Source organism: Heterocephalus glaber, unplaced genomic scaffold (genome assembly GCF_053883595.1).
Source record: "Heterocephalus glaber isolate CG9 unplaced genomic scaffold, H.glaber_assembly_v1.0 deba00001428, whole genome shotgun sequence".
Taxonomy (NCBI): Eukaryota; Metazoa; Chordata; class Mammalia; order Rodentia; family Bathyergidae; genus Heterocephalus; species Heterocephalus glaber.
Genome location: NW_028258293.1, coordinates 29,593,810 through 29,615,802, shown reverse-complemented (window position 1 = coordinate 29,615,802; position 21,993 = coordinate 29,593,810). Strand labels below are relative to the sequence as shown.

General features: G+C 41.1%; 2 protein-coding genes and 1 pseudogene across 2 annotated transcripts in view; 2 read left to right on the top strand and 1 right to left on the bottom strand.

The window, feature by feature from the left end:
* Nucleotides 1-21,993, bottom strand: part of Slco2b1 (solute carrier organic anion transporter family member 2B1) — a 185,505-nt gene that overhangs the window by 91,781 nt on the left and 71,731 nt on the right. The window lies entirely within an intron of this gene.
* On the top strand, nucleotides 3,871-5,013 carry LOC101718767 (olfactory receptor 2AT4). The gene is given in 2 exon segments (XM_004863436.3): nucleotides 3,871-4,851; nucleotides 4,854-5,013. Coding segments are annotated over 2 exon segments (963 nt in total). The 5' UTR covers nucleotides 3,871-3,924; the 3' UTR covers nucleotides 4,890-5,013.
* On the top strand, nucleotides 7,268-8,971 carry LOC147828049 (zinc finger protein PLAGL2 pseudogene; annotated as a pseudogene).

Here is a 21,993-nt window from a genome sequence, read left to right as displayed (position 1 = left end):
GGCTGGTCTTTCTGTCTCTCTGGCACAGTAACTGACCCTTACACAATCCCAACAGGAAAATCCTACCAAAGAAATAGTCCCCTGACAATATTGTTAGCAGTCTGAGGTAACAAAAACACCCTCATAAGATCTAATTCAAAATAAAATCACTCATAAAATAAATGTAAAGCAATCAAAAATGTTCTGATTTTTACCATGCTATATCAATGCTTTTTTAAAATGTCAAGTACTGAATTCTTTCAGAAACATTTTTTTGGTGCTTCTATCTATGGTGTGCTATGCACATTCTTTGTCTGTTGCACAGGTCTTCTCTGCCAGCAAAGCACTTTAGGGAAATGTAGAGTTTTAGAACCTTTTGGGTGATCACTAAGATCTCAACTGGTTGGTCTGTCTTGTGGTCCTAAATAGGTGGGGCAGCCCAGGTGCATGGTTGAGTTATTCCTGGATCAAAGTAGGTTGATAATCTAGCCTTTCTGATAGTCTGGGTCTAGTTTCATCACCCACCTACTCTGTGATGTTGGGAAAATCTCAGCCTGTTTCTGGGCCTCCCTTCTGTGTCCTCATCTATATAACAAAGGAGTTAGACTAAAATAATATAATCACTAAGGCCTCTTTCATTTCTATTTTATGATTCATCAGCAAAATGAGGCAAAGTTGAGGTAGCTGCGTTTCTTGCTCCTGTCTCTGCTGCACTGAGCTCCTGGGAAGGGTGGTAGTGCATTATTAAATAGAAACAATCACACCCCCCATCACTTCCCTGAAAGTGCTCCAGATCTGGTGGAGCCATAGACACATAAATAGATCAGGATAATCCAGTGTGATCATAATGATGACAAAAGGAACGCCCTTGAGCTTCTAACACCAAGAAAAGAGGCCAGGAGCCAGCCAAAACCAGAAAAATCATTTTGGAAGAGGTAATACTTGAGCTGTATTTGGCAAATCCACAAGGCAAGAGCAAGGAGTTGCCATTGGCTAGGAAAGGGAGGAATAAGGCTACAAGAAGATAGGCTTTGAATGGCAGGCCATGGAATCATCTTCCCCCGTGAAAACCATGAACACTGGGTGGGTTCCAGGACACTAGCTATGAATTTTTTGGTTGACCTTGAAAAGATACTCTTTCTGGACTTCAGACTCAGCATCTAGCTGCTCTGCTGTTTAACAGAAGTGAGGCAGAAGAGAGGGAGAAGAGTACATTTAGACTCAGTTCTGTATTTCTGCCCTTCAACCCTCAATTCAGCCTGACTCAGTGACATTCAAACCAGAGAGGACTTTTGTGAGCTGCTCAGGTAAATGTAGTTTGCATCTCTTTGGGTGTTAGAAAACTAGGTGATGGGTTTTGCTTCTTACCAGTCTTCACCTCTGTAGGCCATCACTGTACTGATTTATAAAACCATAGATTACTTTTGCCTATCAGTTAACATCAGTTAAATCGTACAGCATATACTCTTGTATGTCTTTCCAGAATTTATTTTAAATATTTATTATTAATTTGTTTTTCAGGTCTCTGATCCCATCTTCCATTGTTTTCAGTTGGCTGTTATACCCATCCAGTGAGTTCTTAGTTTATTTAAAACTAATATCAAATATTGAACTTGATATTTTAGTTCTAGAATCTTTGCTTGGTATTTTAATACATTCCAACTGTCTGTTGAAATTCTCTATTTTTAATCCATTCTGCCAACATTTTGATCTATTTTAACATACATACATAATTATATTTCAGTCCTCATTTACTAACTTAGATATTGGGATAATCTGTATGTCAGCTTTTATAGCATATTTTCTTTCTTGATTGTTAGTCACATTTTCCTGCCTTTTTCCTATCTAACCAGTTTTATTGTGAACTGAACATTATTTATAATACATTCATAGTCTTAGATGATATCTCTCACCTGATGTATTTCTCCCTTTTCTCAGGTGGGCAGAGTAAGGGGCTGATCACTTCAAGCTAATTAATGCTAGTAGGGCTGAGTTTCAGTTGTAGCAGAGATTAGTCTAACTTTAGTTTGTCCTAAGGTATGGTCCTGGTGGGTTTCGGATTGATAACCTGTTGCTCTCTGTCTCCTTATCTCTGAAAGACCATGGGAGATCTCTTCTTCCTTTTGGAGGGTTTCATTAGGTCCTTCAACCTCCCTATCTACCCCTCCACAATGCTATGCCCCGCATACAAATATAGCCTCAAGTGTTTGAGAAACATTTTGAGAAGAAGACCAGTGTGTTTGTGGCACACCCCAGACACAAGCCTTTTAAGCATTATGGTAACACAGGGACAGATTGGGGGGGGCACATGAGGGCACAGAAAACCAGCTAAGGCAGGTACACCTATCAAGCCAGTGCTACCCTGAAACCTCCCACTAACCCACCTCTACCACCTGCTCCTGTGGTTGAAGAGCCTGATGTCAAAAGCACAGTACCTAGAATAGGGAAAGTACCCAGATTTGGGCAGACACAGGCGAGGACTAGCGTGCTGCCAGTAGACCCAGGGGCAATTAAGCCTTGGTGCATAGGGATTGCATCTCATAAATCCAATTAAAAACAGAGTCATCATGGAAGGAACATGCACAGAACCCTAGAATGTTATATAAGAGAGAGCTGTCCACCACACTCTCCATGAGACCCAAGACCTCTGCATAGTGGGAGGAGCAAAATAAGGGATCACTGGAAAACACCACCACCGAGAAAGCCTTGGAGCTGTGCCCTCTTTCATTGGCATCACCTGCTCAGCCTCCCTGAGCATACTTTTGCTTTCAATAAAATTCTTCTTTTGCAATCTAACTCAAGTGCTCCCTTCCAATTCTTTGTTGCCAACACCAAGAACCTGGAAAAGAGGGCCTCACATGCTCCCAGACAGTAACAATGGGATCACAGATTGCAGAAATCCTCAGCCTAACTCTTCAGCCTCCATTTCGTAGCCTCAGAATTCAGAAGATATTCTGTGGGAGAAAACGCTTCATAAATTTAAAGTGTTTTAAATTTCAAATCTATTTTGCAAATCTGTTTTGATGGACAAAAGCTTGCTGGGTTCTCTCTCATCCATGTCCTTCTGCCTGGTCCAAGTACAAGCCATACAGGAGTCCCCAAATGAGATGTTCCCAGAGAAGAAAAGTGTCAGTGACTGTTAGGTCACTTTGCAGGATGCCCCAAGCTGTACAGTTTCACTTCATCACTTCCTTAGTGCACTTATGTTTCTCCAGTTTGTTTGAAAAATGTGATCTGTGTAATTTATTCAGGCTTTCCTAGTTGTTTCAGTGGAAGCATTGGGTGACCATGGCCTGTTACATCCTATCCAGAAGCAGAAGATCAGACACCAGCTTAAATGGAGTCAGGAAGAACCATGACTCAAGAGAGGAATACAAGAGAGGAAGCAGCTTAATAAATATGTGAGCAGCAGTGTATTATAGAGAACCTTGGAGAAAACAGCCCTTCCAAAGAAACATGGTGGAATTTTGAGTGAGTGCAAAAATACAGACAAAACTTAAGGGCTTGATTTAAGGGTTCTGAAAACCCAGGCCACACATCCTTTAGAACCTGAGATGAGGACCAGAGATGTCTTTCCATAGCATTTCACAATACTAATTCACTAATCAACTGTTTAAATATGATTTTCTCAGTAAAATGTAAACTCTAGGAAACAAGAATTTTGCCTTTCTTCTTCACTTTCATCACAATCACCTAAACACAGCATAAAGCCTCTCACTTAGTAGGTTATTCACTAACTGATAAATATTCGTAAAACTTTGAGTTTACAAGGTAGAAGTAAATTCTACAGACCACCACCAATCTCAGGATTGGTTTAAATAATTATGCTTATATTAACTATAAACATTCTAGAATGTTTACTTCCTTTGTTTCTATGGTTTCCAGATTCTCCTAGTGTCCAAATATTCCAGTTACCTGTCTCCTCGAAATCCAGCTCTGTTTCACATGGAGGAAACACCCTGTAATGGATCAGTAGATGGCTCGCCTGTCTTCTACCTTGTGGGCATACCCTCTCTTCCAGAGACCTTCTTTCTTCCTGTGTTTTTTATTTTCCTCCTCTTCTACCTGCTTATCCTTATGGGTAATACCCTGATCCTGGTGGCCGTGGTAGCAGAGCCTAACCTCCACAAGCCCATGTACTTCTTTTTGATCAATCTCTCAGCATTGGACATCCTTTTCACCACGACCACTGTCCCCAAGATGCTCTCCTTGTTCCTGCTTGGGGACCACTTCCTCAGCTTTCCTTCATGCTTATTGCAGATGTACCTTTTCCAAAGCTTTACATGCTCAGAAGCTTTCATCCTGGTGGTGATGGCCTATGATCGGTATGTAGCCATCTGCCACCCACTTCACTACCCAGTCCACATGACTCCACAGACCAATGCTGCACTGGCAGCCAGTGCCTGGCTCACCGCCCTCCTTCTGCCCATCACAGCAGTAGTAAAGACCTCCCAGATGGCATTTAACAACATTGCCTACATCTACCACTGCTTCTGTGACCACTTAGCTTTAGTCCAGGCCTCCTGCTCGGACACCAGCCCCCAGACCCTCATGGGCTTCTGCATTGCCATGGTTGTGTCTTTCCTCCCCCTTCTCCTGGTGCTTCTCTCATACGCTCACATTCTGGCTTCAGTACTTCGCATCAACTCCCGAGAAGGACGTTCAAAGGCCTTTTCCACCTGCAGCTCCCACCTCCTGGTGGTGGGCACCTACTACTCATCCATTGCCATAGCCTATGTGGCCTACAGGGCTGACCTGCCTCTCGACTTCCACATCATGGGCAATGTAGCCTATGCTATCCTTACACCAATCCTCAACCCACTCATTTATACCCTGAGAAACAAGGATGTCAAGGCAGCCATCGCCAAAATTGTGTATTTCAAGACCCAGGCTGTGACAGGTACATTTAACCTTTAAATGTACCTCATTCTGCTCCCAGGACACCAAATAAGAACGCTTAGCACAGAGTAGAAACTCAGTATGTATTGTTGAATGAATACATTTATGAATATAAAATAATAAAATAAAATTCAATTGAATAGACAGCTCCAACAGTGATTTTCATACTTTAGTCCGGCACTTTCCTCCTGGTACAATGGAATAATGTTAATCTTATTTTATTTTTTGTGGTGCTGGGGATTGAAGCCGGGGCCTTGGCCATGCTAAGGAAGTCCTTTATTGTGAAGCTATACCCCCAAAGTTAATTTTCACTCTATAGCAGTCTAGGTTGTTCTATAAAAATTCTACTACTGTGTAATTCAATAAGCCTTTACTAAAGCAAAAAACTATATGCAGGACAAAAACCCATATAAGCAAAGTCAAACAACAAATAAAAGGTATATCATGGAAAAAAGATGAATACTTAAATATGCAACCAGCTGTCAAACTTGAGAAGAAGGAACACTTCAATATAAAAATGGCAAAATATGCAAATAAACAAATTACCATTCAACCAACTATCTAAAATGAATACACATTAAAACTGTGCTATTATATCATTTTTCACTTAATGATGTTGGCAAAAATCTAATATTTTGACAGTATGTATGTGGAAAACCAGCTGTCTCATAACTTGGTTTCGAAGATACTGCAATATCTACCCAAGGCACATATGACCCTTTGACTCAGTAATCTTGCTTCTAGAAATCTAATCGAAAGATTCACTGGAAATCTTCCCTTAGGTTACTAGTTCATCAATAGGGAAAAGATTGAAAGATCCAAAAAAATATATGATGCAGCTATAAAGAGTAAAGGTTCATGGGTTGGGGATTTGGCAGCATGCCTGCCTGGCAAGAACAAGGTCCTGAGTTTGATTCCTGGTACTGGAAAAAAGAAAAAAAGAGTAAAGGAGGAAGCAAGATCCAACAATATGCTTTATAGAAGAAACACATTTAGTCCAAAATGAGATTCACAGAAATGAAGATCAGATAAATACTAATACAATTATAATGGAGGACCTTAATATCTTATCATCACAAATAGATTAACTAGACAAAAATCAACAAATATCAGAGTTGAACCATACCTTTAAACAAATGGACTTAATGGATATCTACAGTATTCCACCCAACAACAATAGAATGCACCTTATTCTCAGTAGCACATGGGACTTTCTCCAAAATAGACCACATACTAGCCCTAAAACATGATTAAGTAAATGCAAAAGAGCTCAAACTTACCTCATGCATATTACCAGATGATAGTGCAATGAAACTAGAAATCAATGGGAAAAGAAACCACAGAAATTATGCAAACACCTGGAAATTCAATAATATTTTCTCTCTCTTTTTTTTTTTTTTTTTGGTACCAGGGATCAAACTCGGGTCCTTGTGCTTGCGCAGCGGGCAGTGAAACCACTGAGCTAAATCCCTGGCCCTAATAATATTCTCTTGAATAATCAAGGAAATTAAACAATTCATAGAATCAAACAATAATGCCAGTAAAACATATGAGAACGTATGGGACACAATGACAGCAGTCCTAAGAGGGAAGTTTATAGCTGTGAATGCCCCTACCACAGAAACAGAGGAAGTCCAAATAAATAACTTAATGATGCACCTCAAAGTTCTCAAAAAACAAGAACAATACAAATCCAAAGTTAGTACAAGGAAGGAGATAATAAAGACCAGAGCAAAGGATGGTGTGGTGGTGCCCACCTGTAATGCCAGCACTCAGGAGGCTGAGGCAAGAGGATGGGCATGAGTTCAAGGCCAGCCTGAACTACAAAGCAAGACTCAGTCTCAAAAAAAAAAGAGCAGAAGTTAATAAAATTGAGATTAGAAAAATACAAAGAATCAATGAATCAAGGAGCTGGTTCTTTGAAAGAATAAATAAAATAAGCAAACCCTTAGCCAAGTTTGCAAAAAAAAAAAAAAAAAAAAGGAACCAAATCAATGCAATTAGAAATGAAAAAGGTGAAATCACAATGGACAGTGCCGAAATCCAGAAGATTATTAGGAGCTACTATGAAAATCTGTACTCTAATAAATTGGAGAATTCAAAAGAAATTAATAGATTGCTAGATACATATAAATTACCAAAACTGAAGCATGAAAATATAAAAACCCTGAATAATCCAATAAATAAATTTGAAGAAGTAATAAAAAAAAAAACCCTACCAACTAAGAGAAGAACAGGACCTGATGGATTCACTGCCAAATTCTACAAGAACTTTAGGGAAGATCTAATGCCAATCAATACTCCTCATACTCTTCAATGAAATTGAAAGGGAAGGAATACTCCCAAAGTCATTTCTGGAGGCTAACAATACCTTGATTACAAAACCAGGAAAGGGCACCGCACAATGGCCCGACCGCCGCCACTACCGGGCCCTGACCGGGCCTGGCGGAGCCCGAGCGGCCCGGCCCGCAGCGCGGGGCCCCGAGCGCGGTGAAGAGATTGTTTTCTGAAGGCTGCATTGGAGGCTGTGACAGATCGGAGAGCCTGAGCGGAGCTGATGGGGAGGCTCTCTGAATAACATGGCCCTTCGCCATTAGCCTTGCCATGACCACATTTTTCACCAGCGTCCCTCCCTGGATTCAAGATGCAAAGCAGGAGGAGGAAGTGGGCTGGAAACTAGTTCCCAGGCCTCGGGGCCGGGAGGCAGAGAGTCAAGCGAAGTGCCAATGTGAAATCTCCGGGACACCGTTCTCAAATGGGGAGAAGCTAAGGCCTCACAGCCTCCCCCATCCAGAGCAGAAGCCATATAGCTGCCCTCAGCTGCACTGTGGGAAGGCTTTTGCTTCCAAGTATAAGCTGTATAGGCACATGGTCACCCACTCAGCCCAGAAACCCCACCAGTGCACATACTGTGATAAGATGTTTCACCGCAAGGACCATCTGCACAACCACTTGCAGACCCACGACCCAAACAAAGAGGCCCTCCACTGTTCTGAGTGTGGTAAGAATTATAATACAAAGCTGGGCTATCGTCGCCAACTGGCTATGCATGCTGCCAGCAGTGGTGACCTCAGCTGCAAGGTGTGCCTCCAGACCTGAGAGTACCCAGGCCTTGCTAGAGCACCTGAAAGCCCACTTGCGCTGGGTAGCAGGAGGTGCCAAGGAAAAGAAGCACCCCTGTGACCACTGTGACCCGTGCTTCTATACTCGTAAAGATGTGTGGCGGCATCTGGTGGTGCACACAGGCCGCAAGGACTTTCTGTGCCAGTACTGTGCCCAGTGGTTTGGCCGCAAGGACCACCTGACTTGTCATGTTAAGAAGAGCCACTCTCAGGAGCTGCTGAAGATCAAGACAGCGCCAGTGGACATGTTAGGCCTACTCAGCTGCAACTCCACAGTCAGTGTGAAGGAAGAGCTGAGCCCTGTGCTGTGCATGGCCTCTCAGGACATGATGGGGGCCAAGGCTTTTCCTGGCATGTTGCCCATGGGCATGTATGGTACCCATATCCCTAACATGCCCACCACGGGCATGCCACACTCCCTGGTACACAACACGCTGGCCATGGGTATGAGCTACCCTCTGGAATCCTTACCTATCTCTTCTCCACCTCAGCTCCCTCCAAAATATCAGCTTAGATCTACCTCATACTTGCCCGACAAATTGCCCAAAGTGGAGGTGGATAGTTTTCTGGCAGAGCTTCCTGGGAGCCTGTCTCTCTCATCCGCTTAACCCCAGCCCGCCTCACCTCAGCCAGCGGCAGCTGTGGCCCTCCTAGATGAAGCACTGCTCACCAAGAGCCCCGCCAACCTCTCTGAGGCCCTCTGCGCTGCTAATGTGGACTTTTCCCACTTACTGGGCTTTCTTCCACTCAATCTGCCCCCATGTAACCTGCCTGGGGCCACAGGAAGCCTGGTCATGGGCTACTCCCAGGCTGAGGCACAGCCCCTGCTCACCACTTTGCAAGCTCAGCCTCAAGATTCCCCAGGAAGTGGGGGACCACTGAACTTCGGGCCTCTGCACTCCTTGCCTCCTGTCTTCACTTCTGGCCTGAGTACTACCACCCTGCCTCATTTCCACCAAGCATTCCAGTAGCCCCCACAGAGGCTCTCAGCTCAGTTTTTGGTCTGTCACAGAGCCTGAGTACCCTCCCTCTCCGCCTCCCCCACAAAGGCAGCTGAGCTTTCAGAGCTGGGTTCAAAAAGCAAAAATTCCAGTGTCTGTATGGAGCACTTGGTTTGAGGGTTTGGGCTCCAGGATTGATTCCAGGGGGAGCCTTGAGCCCCAGCGCTGTGGAAAGATCTACCATAGGACTTTCAGGTATTTTTACTTTTATTTTTTTAATCTGAATTGGGAGCCACACTTAGCCTTCGCCTTCTCCAAAGCATCAGAACCTCCTTCTCTTTGGAGGAGGGGGAGGCCTCTTGGAGACACAGAGGGTTCACCTTGGATGACCTCAAGAGAAATTGCTGAAGAAGTCTGTTGTCTGTCCTAGGCTTCAGACCCCAAAGCCCTGCTGTGGAAGGTCACTTGGCTTCAGCACCTGCTTCCAAGTAGCAGGAAGGAGAGAAGGCTTCTATTCTTCCCGACCATCCCCATCCCCACTATACCAACAGCTCTGTTTTCAGTCAGTGTTGTCCAGCAGCGGTACCATTTACACATTCATCTCAGACACACCATTTCACCTCCCTTGCCACGCTGTTAGCCTTAGAGTGATTGCGGTGAACACTGTTTACACACCATGAATCCATTCCCACCAGTCCATTTCAGCTGGCACCAGTCAGAACCACTTGGTACCTGGTGCTAACTGGAGCCCTGTTTACAAGGCGGAGTTGGGTCTTGCTGACTTTTCTTCACTTGAGGTCACATTTTTCCCCCGTGGGGAAATAAACTGACTTTTGGACTGCTTCGGTTTCTGCCATCTTCCTTGACTTCATCTGTTCCTGCCTTCCTTGGCAGTGTCCACAAGAGACAGGCAAGAAGATTGGAGCAGCTTTCTCACAGGTCTGTTTTTCTCCAAGTCCATCATGACCCCCTCATCACCCTTTTGAACTGGAGAGGGGAAGAAATGGAAGGCATGCCCATATCTATCACCTCCCCATTCCTTAATTCCCACTCAGAATATTATGAGCTGTTGTTATTTGTCTTGGAAGAAGGGACTCTGGGTTTTAGGCTGGTGGGAACAGCAGAGAGGGAATGAGCCCTTCATTTGTCTCTCCTGCCTGTCCGTTTTTCAGGAAGTTGTGGAATTATTAGAAGTTGTTGTCTGAAAGCTAGGACTGGACACATAGTTGAGTCCTAATCAATCTAATCATTGTTGTCTCTCATACCAAAAATTTTCTTATCCACAGTGTCCTTTCATCTCTTCCACTTTGCAGTCCCCATGGACACAGGGCCACTGTGCATAGGCTTCTAAGAACTTCTACCATCTTTTCATGGTCCCTCTCAGTTTTGCCCCTACTATCTAACAAGGTTTTTTGTAAGAAGTGATTAGTTCTCTTGACTTACGGGGCTCCCTGGCAGACAGTGTAGCCCTTACCCAGAACCCAGCCAGACCCCAAAGCCTGCTTCATCTCAGTTCTACATGGGCTCTCCCCACGCATGGAAGGAGGCAGCTCAGGGACCACTACTGTGGTAGGGACCCTCTTGAGATACCTCCTCTCTGATTCAGAAACACACTTCTACCTCTTTACTGTTAACTTGTACAGATGCAGCCAGCAGTTTCTGGGCACTTCTGTCGGTGGTGCCTCATGCTGGCCTCTCCACTAGAGTTTCAGGATAAACTACCTAGGAACTGCCTCACCGTCCTACCAGACCTCTGGCCCCCTTCTGTTGAGACTCATTTCCATCTATCAGGAACTGAGCAGGTCAAGACCTAGGCTTCTGCTTTACCCCAGGCCAGCATCCTTATTTGAGGTGAAAACCTTAAAATTTAGCTCTCTGGCCCTTGATTGGAGGCAATACAGAGTGAATAATTAACTGTTTTGATTTAGGCAAGGTAGCTTGGGATACTTTTTCAAAAGTAAAACCAGATATAAAAATGTCTGGCAAGGTTAACATCAGTCTAGATGATTTGCTTCTAAACATTAGTTTCAGTGAGTCCCGGGGACTAATTAAGTTTGTTTAAAAAAAAAAAAAGTGTAAGAGTGTCTACCTTGGTACACACCCACCTCCTGCATGCTCTGCATGTTACTGGGACCCATATTATAGGAAATGGTATGTGAGAATCCAAGCAGGACTTGCTGCTGCCATTCTCGTATCTGATCTTCAGTAGACCCAGCAACCCTCTTCCCTTGCCTGCTGTCTTCCCTGCACCCTCAGTTTCTAGAGGCAGATAGGCACTTGGCCACAGAATATAAAGTCCTGAGCAGTTAGAGGAGTCTTCTCTGCCTGCCTTTTTCCTGCCCCTTCCTTGAATCCCTCCACAGGGATGCTTTGCAACTCACAGGGCAGGCAGAACAGCTATTTAAAATGTTGTAACTGGGCCTTGCCCCTACCTCCTGTCTTTTCCCCAGCCATCCTTCATTCCCATCTCCCTCTTCTTTCCTGCCTCTCCTTTCCTCTTCTCAGTGCTTTCACCATCACAAGGAATTTTCCTGTCACTGTGAACTTTGCTGGTGCAGAGGAACATTATCTGCCTTCACCCTTTATGGACCATAGCCACCCTGCTGTTTCTTAAGCCTCTCTCTGTTCCAACCCCCCTTTTGCGGGGGAGGTCAGGCAGTTAAAAGGATAAGAGTAGATTTATCCTGTACTCAGTACCCAGGCATGGTTCAGTATCCCTACTGAAGCCAAGAGAGCCTGAGGGACACCTGCCAGGATTGGAGCCACGGCATGTGGAACAGACCAAGGACCAGAAAAGAGGAGTGATGTTTCTTTTCTGCAGCCATGCTCCAGCCTCTGTCAACAGTAAGCTGACCTGTTCAGGGGCAGGCACCTCCCACCCTGCACGGTAGCTGCTCAGGGCTGAGTACAGTCCTGGGCCCAGGGGCTGGCATCCCTATGTGTTAGCTCAAAGGATTTCTGCCCTATCTCAAAGAGGTGGAGACAGGGAAAGATGCATTAATGAGGTACCCTGCCCCCCCCCCCCGCAACTTTTTACAAATGGCATTTTTTGATGGAAATCCAGGAAGCAGGTGTGATTACTTTTTTGCTCATAGGTATTGTCCTAAGTTGAAATTTTCCCACTGCTCTAAACTTTTCCTAGTATCCCTTAAATCCTCCCCTTCCTTATTGGTAGCTGTTTCTTTCCATCCTTCCTCAATCTCCCCTCATCTAGGAGCTGTTTTTAAGCATGACTTTTTAAAACAGGTAATATTTGTACAGGATCAATATTTTGCTTTTTAACAAGGCTATTTATGTAATAAGAAACTTTGCCTTAGGCAGGTGTTGGCCAGAAAAGTCCAGATTCCTCTGGGACTCCCACCCTGACCTCTCCTGGCACTCTGAACCTGCTGTGGAAGGAACTGGCCATGACCTTCATTACTGGAGAGTAGGGCCTGTGGCGAGGGAAAGGGGTGTTCACTGGGCTAACCTAGTGCCTCCTCCGGAGGGGTGTGGAAGCGTCCCCTCCCAGTCCAGTTGCTTCTGGTTTCAGCTGGCTCCCCACCTCTGTGTATTCAGCACTAGAATGAATGCCTGGACACCACTTCTCATGCTGTTTCCTCCCTTCGAGTGGCTGAGGCTGAGGGCACTTTTGAAATGCCAGATTATTTAAAGAGAGAAAAATACAAGACAAAAATCTTCTAGCACTTTGTAAACACAGTGAATAACCTCTTGGAGTATTTTTGGCTTTATATAAAACAAGGTTTTTAATTGTAAAATAAGTGCCATTAGAAAATGCACAGGGCGTTATCTTTGTTAAGGTAGATTTTTTTCAATGTTTTACAGAATTACATTTTCAAAAAAAGTTTTATAATGAAGTTGTTTATTAAAAACTTCTGAATGAAAAAAACCCACAAAAACCAGGAAAGGACCCGGCCTACAGGCCAATTTCCTTAATGAACATAGACACAAAAAATCCTCAACAATTTACAGGCTAACAGAATACAACAAGTAGGGATACAAGAATGGCTCAAAATATGCAAACCAATATGTGTAATTCATCATGTAGACAGAAGTAAGGACAGAAATCACATGATCATCTCAATTGACACACCTTTGAAAAAATGCTTTTGAAAAAGCCTTTGATAAAATCCAACATCTATTCATCATAAAACCCCAAAGATAGTAGTATAAAAGGATCTTGTCTCAATCTGATGAAAGACATTTATGACAAACCACTAGCCAACATCATATTAAATGGGGAGAAGCTGAAAGCTTTTACTCTAAAATTAGGAACAAGATAAGGATGTTCATATCACCATTCTTATTCAATATAGTTCTTGAAACAGTAGCCAGAGCAATCAGGCAACAGAAAGAAATAAAAGACGTATGTATAGGAAAGAAAGAGGTCAAATTATTATTATTTGCAGATGACAAGATCCTATCTATACAGAAAGACCCAAAACATTCCACTAGAAGACTCCTAGAATTAATTACCAAATTCAGTAGCATAGCAGGACACAAAGTTCACACATACACACACACACACACACACACACACACACAAACATTTCTGTACACCGATAATAAACTCACTGAGAAATAAATTAGGAAAACAATACCATTCACAGTACCATCAACAAAAATGAAATGCCTAGAAGTAAAGTTAACAAGGAAAGTGAAAGTTCTCTACTACAACAAAAAATTACAGTACTCTGAAAAAGGAGATCAAAGAGGACATCAGAAAATGGAAAGATATCCTTTGTTCCTGGGTAGGCAGAACCAATATAGTCAGAATAGCAATACTTCCAAAACTCATATACATATTCAACACAATCTCAATCAAAATACCAATAGCATTTCTCAAAGAACTGAAGAAAATAATTATAAGGTTCATATGGAACTAGGAGAGACCTAGAATAGCAAAAGCCATCCCGAACAACAAGAGCAAAGTAGGAAGCATCACAATTCTGGACTTCAAATTACACTACAAAGACACAGTGATTAAAAACAGCATGGTAAAAAAAAAAAAAAAAAAAAAACCAGCATGGTGTGGCAAAAAAAAAGACATGTGGATCAATGGAACAGAACAGATGGAATGGAGAATGTGGAAACAACTCCCAGCAGATTCAGCCACCTGATTTTTTACAAAGGGGCCAAAAACATACACTTGAGGACAGATAGACTCTTTAACAAATGATGCTGAAAAAATTGGATATCCATATGCAGAAGATTGAATCTAGAGCCATATCCCTCACTATGTACTAATCTAAAATCAAAATGGATCAAAGCCTTTTCTGAGGAAGAGGCATCCATGGGGCAGCGGTCATTGGCTTTGTCTGCTCCTGCTCCTGACACCACTGTTCACTCTCGCCGAGGAATAAGTCGGTCAGGAACCCGCACCATCGCCATGGCTTTGAAAGATACTGGAAAGACACCTGTGGAACTTGAGGTGGTGATTCGCCGATTTAGGATTACCCTCACCAGTCACAATGTGAATCCCTGGAGAAGGTGTGTGCTAACTTGATCAGAGGTGCAAAGAAAAAGAATCTCAAAGTGAAAGACCTATTCGCATGCCTACTAAGACCTTGAGAATCACTACAAGAAAAACGCCTTGTGGTGAAGGTTCTAAGACATGGGATCGTTTCCAGATGAGAATCCACAAGCGTTGCACAAGTCCTTCTGAGACATAGAAAACCCAACAAACTCCGCCAAAAGACTTCTAGACTTAATTGACAGATTCAGTAGAGTAGCTGGATACAAGGTCAACACTCAAAAAGCAATAGCCTTCTTATACACAAATAACAGACTCACTGAAAGAGAAATTTGGGAAACAATTCCTTTTACAATAGCATCCAAAAAAATGAAATGTCTAGGAATCAATCTAACAAAGGAAGTAAAAGACCTCTCCACTGAAAAGTAGAGCACTCTGAAAAAAGAAATCGAAAAGGATATAAGTAAATGGAAAGACATCCTTTGCTCTTGGGTAGGAAGAACCAATATAGTGAAAATGACCATACTTCCAAAACAGCTATATAGGTTTAATGCAATGCTGACTGACATTCCAACAATATATTTCACAAAACTAGAAAAAACAATCCAAAAATTCATTTGGAGCCAGAAGAGACCTAGAATAGCAAAAGAAATTCTAGGCAACAGAGATATGGCTGGGGGTATTACAATCCCCAACTTGAAACTGTACTACAAAGCTACTGTGATAAAAACAGCATGGTACTGACAAAGGAACAGACCCAAGGATCAGTGGAATAGGTTAGAAGATGCAGAAACAACGACAGATACACTCAGCCACCTCATCTTTGACAAAAGAGCCAACCATCCTCATTGGAGGAAAGACAGCCTGTTTAATAAATGGCATTGGAAAAACTGGATTTCAAGCTGCCAAAGATTAAAACTAGATCCTTATCTATCACCATGCACTAAACTAAGATTGAAGTGGATTAAAGATCTAAATATTAAAACAGAAATGTTAAACTTGCTGGAAGATAAGTTAGGTAGAACTCTTGATGACATCGGCATAGGAAAAGACTTTCTGAACAAAACCTTAGTAGCATGGGAATTCACACAAAAAATCAACTGGGATCTCATCTTATTAAAAAGCTTCTGCACTGCAAGAGAAACCACCAACAGAGCTAAGAGACAACCTACAATGTGGGAAAAAATTTTTAGCAGCTGTTCCTCAGACAAAGGACTACTATCTAGAATATATAAAGAACTGAAAAAAATCAGAAACCCCAAATTTAAAGACCCAATTCAAAAATGGGCATCTGAAATGAACAGACATTTCTCAGACAAAGAAGTAAAAGCAGCAAATAAACATATGAAAAAATGTTCAACATCACTGGTCATTTGAGGGATGCAGATGAAAACAACCCTGAGATTCCACCTCACCCCAGAAAGAATGGCTGCTAGCAAGAAATCAACCAATAACAAATGCTGGTGGAGGAGTGGGGAGAAAGGAACCCTTCTCCATTGTTGGTGGGAGTGCAGACTGGTGCAACCACTGTGGAAATCAGTATGGAGATATCTCAAAGAACTAGGACTAGAGGTCCCATTTGACCCAACTATTCCCCTGCTGGGTATCTTCCCAAAAGAATCATACCACAGCGGTATATGTGCACCCATGTTCATAGTGACACAGTTTGTAATAGCTAAAGCTTGGAAACAGCCCAAATGCCCATCAACTGGAAACTAGATAAAGAAGATGTGGTTTTTAAAAAATAAAATGGAGTACTACTCAGCCATAAAGAACGAGAAACTAGAGACATAGCTAAATGGATACATATTGAGGCCATTCTCTTAAGTGACATAAATAGGACACACGTGTAAATACAGAATAGTTTCTCTAGTGTGAGAAACTGAAAGTGTAAATAAGGATGAAAATGAATAATTGATAATTTGAAATAGAAAGAAAAGGTCCAAAGGGGTAGGGGAAATGGCAGGGGAAGGGGAAAGGAAAGAAGGGAAAGGAAAGAAGGGAAAGGAAAATTTATGAGAAAAGAAAAAAAATGGAAACAAAGTCTATGTAAATAGGGAAGGGTGGAGGGGGTGAAGAGCACACAGGTAATGGCGAAAAAATACATCATGTACAGGTACAAGCAGCCAATGGGGAAAAAAAAGGGTTCAAATATCTAAATGTTAAAACAGAAACACTTAGGGGCCAGGGATTTAGCTTAGTGTTTCCACTGCCTGCCTTCCAAGTGCAAAGTCCTGAGATCAATCCCCAGTACCAAAACAAAACAAAACAAAAAGCAGAAACAATCATGTGGAAGACAAAACAGGTAAAACTCTTGAAGACCTAGTATCTTAGTTACTTTTCTCATTTCTGAGACACAATACCCAACACTCAAAGTTAAAAGAGGAAAAGTTTATTTAGCTCACAGTTTGTAGAGGTCTCAGCCCATAATCGGCAGGCTCCAAGGCAGGGTGGTGTGGCAGCTGGGCATTGCAGAGGAGAAACAGTTCATGGCAGACAGATAGTAGCAAAACAAGACAAGCCCCTTTCTGTCCCTTTTATTGTATCCACACTACCAGGATTAGGGCAGTGCCAAACCAATCAGTGGACTGATTTAATAATCACACACCCTTAATCCCAGCATCACACACTCTAGATTTAGCCACCTCTGAAAAAGCCCCCACCTAGGACCCCATGAGGCTTTGATGGGACATCTAGACCCAAACCATAACACATAGCATAGGCAAGGACATTCTGAACAAAATCCAAAGGCACAAGAAATAATACCAAATTGGATTAAATAAAATTTAAAAATTTCTGTACAGCAAAGGAAACAACTAACAAAGTGAAGAGACAACGTACAGAATGGGGAAAAGTTTTTGCCAGCTATTCCTTGGACAGAGGACTAGTATGTAGAATATATAAGGAACTCAAAAAATTAGACCCCCTCTCAAATAAAAGACACAACCTAAGAAAAGGGCAACTGAAATGAACAGATACTTTTCAGATGAAGAAATACAAATGGCTAATTAATACATGAAAAAATGTTCAACATCACCAGATATTAGAGAAATGCAGGTTAAAACAACATTGAGATTTTATCTTACTCTAGAAAGAATGGCTATCATCAAGAAATCATACAATAACTAATGCTGGTGAGACTGCAGGGAAAAAAGAACCCTAAACATAGTTGGTGGGAATGTAAAGTAGTACAATCATAATGGTGAAGGGTGAAGATTCCTCAGAAGACTGAAACTAGAAATTTCATTCAACCCAATTATTCCTCTTCTAGGTATCTTCCTGAAAAAGTTAAAGACATCGTATCACAGTAATACATGCATACCCATCTTTATAGCAGCACAATTCAAAATAGCTAAATCATGGAAGTGGCCTATATGTCCTTCAGTAGATGACTGTATAAAGAAAATGTTGTATTTATACACAATGGAGTACTACTCTGCCATAAAGAAGGATAGATTAGAGTCATTTGTGGGAAAACAGATGCAACTTGAGATGGTAATGTTAAGTGAAGTAAATCAGACACACAAGTTTAAATATCACATGGTTTCTCTTATATGAGAGACCCAAATTTCAAAACAAGAGCAGAATAAAAATGATAGAAATAGAGAGATAGATCTTTTGCAAATGGGAAAGGGATCAGAGATGAGGGAAGGAGAGGGAGAGGAGAGAAAGGGGGTTAAAAAAAGAATTAAAATATGTTATGTATATGTACCAACTCCCCATGAGAAATGTGATCACAATGAGCTACCAATATGTACAATAAAAAATAAAAATTGGAAAAAAAGAAATTCATCCATTTCATCTAAATTATAGAATTTATGAGTGTAGAGTTGTTTGTAGGATTCCTTTATTATTATTTCAATGTGAGGGCTATGCCCTTTCATTCTTTTTTTTTTTTTCTTCAGTACTGGGGATCAAACTCAGGACCTTGTGCTTGCCGGATAGACGCAGTGCAACTGAGCTACATCCCTGGCCCTCTTTCATTCTCTTTTTTTTTAGGTAAGAAATACCCACCTGCTGCACAAGCACAAGGTTCCAAGTTCGATCCCCCGTACCAAAAATAAATAAATAAATAAGAAATACAACTGTCTTTGTTCAACAATGACATGATTCATTATGTAGAAAATCTGAATGGATTAACAAAAAAGAAACCCTGGAATTAATAAATGAATACAACACAGTTGCAGGATATTAGATTAATATTAAAAAGACAATTGCCTTCTTATATACCAGTAATGTGCAAGAGGTATTTGAAATTTAAACAATGCCATTTATGTTAGTACTCTCAAAATTGAAATAGTTAAGTAGAACAAAGTGTGTATAAGACTTAGATGAGCAAATTCTGATGAAAGATATCCAAGAACAAAATAAATGAAGAGATGTTCATGGATAGTAAAACTCGGTATCATCAAAATGACAGTTCTTCCAAATTTGAATGATAAATACAACAAAATCTTCATCAAAATCTTATTGAATTATTTAGTGGATATCAACAAATCTATTTTAAAGACCTCATATAGAGGTAAAAATGTCAGACTAGCCAACACAATATTGAAGGAGAATAACAAAGTGAAAGGATCAACTGATGCTGCCTGTCTTCAACACTTACCTTAGAGCTATAGCAATCAGAAGAATATAACATTGGTGAAAGAATAAACAGATTACAGCAACAAAAACAGAACTCAGAAAGAGATCCATATACGTACAGTCAACTGATTTTTGACAATGAAGCAAAGTTGTACAATGGAGCAAACATTGTTTTTTTTTTTTTTTTGGCAATATGTAGAAAGTGGTTTGATTATAGGGATGGCAGTGTTGGTTCAGCATTGGAAGATCCACCCCTGAAAGTCATCATTTTAACAGAGGAAAGATAAAAGCCATATGATCCTATCACTAGTTGCAGAAAAAGTATTGGACTAAATTCCACAGCTGTTCATGGTAAAAGCTATCAGGAGACTAGAAGTAGAACAGAAACTTCTCAACAGATTAAAGACATGTACTCCATATGTCCAGCAAAAATGCCTTATATGAATGGAGAAGATATAATGCTTTCTCCTTAAGGTGGGGAACAAGGGCAGATATGCTTACTATTCATTGGTCCATTAAACTTTGAAACATAGGCCCAAACCAAAATAGTCTGGCAATAAAATGACACAATTAGGATAGAATTGGCAAGGTCGAAGCAAAATATTTATATGTAGATGAAATGATCATCTACAGAGAAAATACTAAGAAATCTCTAGGAGCCCCGAGAGCTTGTATTTGAAGTTAGCAGGATTAGAAAACACAAGGAATGTATAAAAATTCAAGTCTATGGAGGAAGCTCCCTGTCTCCATCCCAGGCTCCTAGGGCAGAGAAGCTCAGCTGGTACCAGTATATGGAAGGAAGCTCCCCGCCTCCATCCCAGGCTCCTAGGGCAGAGAAGCTCAGCCAGTCTCAGCACCTGGAAGGAAGCTCCCCGTCTCCATCCCAGACTCCTAGGGCAAAGAAGCTCAGCTGGTCCCAGCACCTGGAAGGAAGCTCCCCCACTGCAATCCCAAGCTCCTAGGGCAGAGAAGCTGATCTGACTGGGTGCCAGAACCCACCCCCACCCCCGCCGTGGAAATGAGAAGACACATAAACAAGCCTCAAAAACAGACTTCCAGATCACCTACAGCAACCCCAAAGGGAAATGAGATGGAACAATCTGATAATCAACCACCTGGACTCCCTGAACTGGCAACAAAAGAGGATCTGGGAAAATTGAAATCAGAAATAATTACTCAGATAACAGCAAAGATTTTGCTCATGGTGCAAGACATGATTAATAAATCTAGAGAGGACACAGATAAAAAAATAGAGGATCTGAGGAACATGATGGAATCCCAACATAGGAAACAAATGGAATCCATAAAACAGATGCAAGGAGATTTCCAGGAGATTAAAAACTCCATCAAAAGTCTACACAACAGAATGAATTGATGTGAAGATAGAATTTCACATATAGAAGATAAGATTGAAATTAGTGAGGAGGAAAGGAAAAATTGCTTTAAAATTGTAAGGGACCATGAGAAATCAATCCAGCAGCTGCTAGATGATGTGAAGAAGAATAACATAAGACTGATCGGAGTCAATGAAGAAACAGGAGAGCAGGAGAGCGTACAGATGACATAAAAAACTGTTCACAGAAGTGATGGCAGAAAATTTCCCAAGGAGGGGAAAAGAACTTGACATACAGATAAGTGAGGCATATAGGACTCCAGCTAGCCTTAATCAAAAAAAATTTGCACATAAGCATATAATAGTTAGGATTCCAGAAATCCAACAGAAGAACAAAATTCTACGAGCAGTGAGAGAAGAGAAACAAATCACATACAAAGGAAAGCCCATCAGAATCACAGCAGACTTCTCAACACAAACCCTCAAGGCAAGAAGAGCTTGGAGTGATGTATTTCAAGCCCTAAAGGAAAACAGCCTCCAACCCAGATTGATGTACCCTGCAAAACTATCTTTCAAAATTGATGGAGAAATAAGATACTTTCATGATAAAGAGCACCTCAGGAACTTCATCAATACCAAACCAGCACTCCAAAAAGTTTTAGACAATACCCTAGGAAAAGACAATGAGGATCACAACCCCAGGAAATCCAGCAGAATGAATCCATTGGGTGTGACAAATTAAACGCAAAGGAGGAGAATCCAACAAAAAGAAAAAGTCATGACAAGGCTTTTAAAACTTTTAACTTCATCTCCCTAATGAGTGTATAATTCAATCTTATTATTGTACTGATTAGTATTTTTCTGATTCTAGTGTTGCACACCATTCCTTGTGCTATACTGGCTATTTATCATCTTCTTATGTCTACATTTTAATTGGGTTGTCTGTTAATGAGCTCTAAGAATTCTTTATATATTCTGGTCATAGGTTATATGTATTGTAAATATGGTCTGTTTAAGGACTACTTTTCATTTTAATGATGTCATTTAAAGTTCTAAATTTTGATGGAATCTCATCAATTTTTTTTCTTTTATACATCATGGTTTTTGTATCCTAGGTAGTCCTGAATTCATAAATATTTTCCCTTATAATTTCTTCTTAAAGTTTTATACTTTTAGGCTTTCTTATTTAGGTTCATAGATCCCTTCAAGTTATTTTCATGTATGGAAAAAAAGGGTTGAGGTTAATTTTTTATATACGGATACCAGGGGTTCTAGTGCCATTTGCTGAAAACACTATCTCTTCCTCAGCTCTTGAATTGAGTTTATATTCTATAAAATGCTAATGTTAAGTAGTCTTTCAAAACTCAGTGGACCATATATGTGTGGTTCTATTTCTAGATTCTCTGTTTTATTCCAATGATCTATATGTCTTTCCTTACACCAACATTGCCTTGATTACTGTAGCTTTAGAAGAAGTCTTAAAATTAGGTACTAAATGTCTTACAATACTGTTTTTGTTTTTGTTTTTAACTTTTCTAGGTCCTTTGTACTCCTACATAACTTTTAAATTTCAATATCCAATTCTTCATTTATAGCAAGTATACACAGACCTGAATTTTTATATATACCTTGTGTTTTCTGATCCTGCTAAATTCAAGT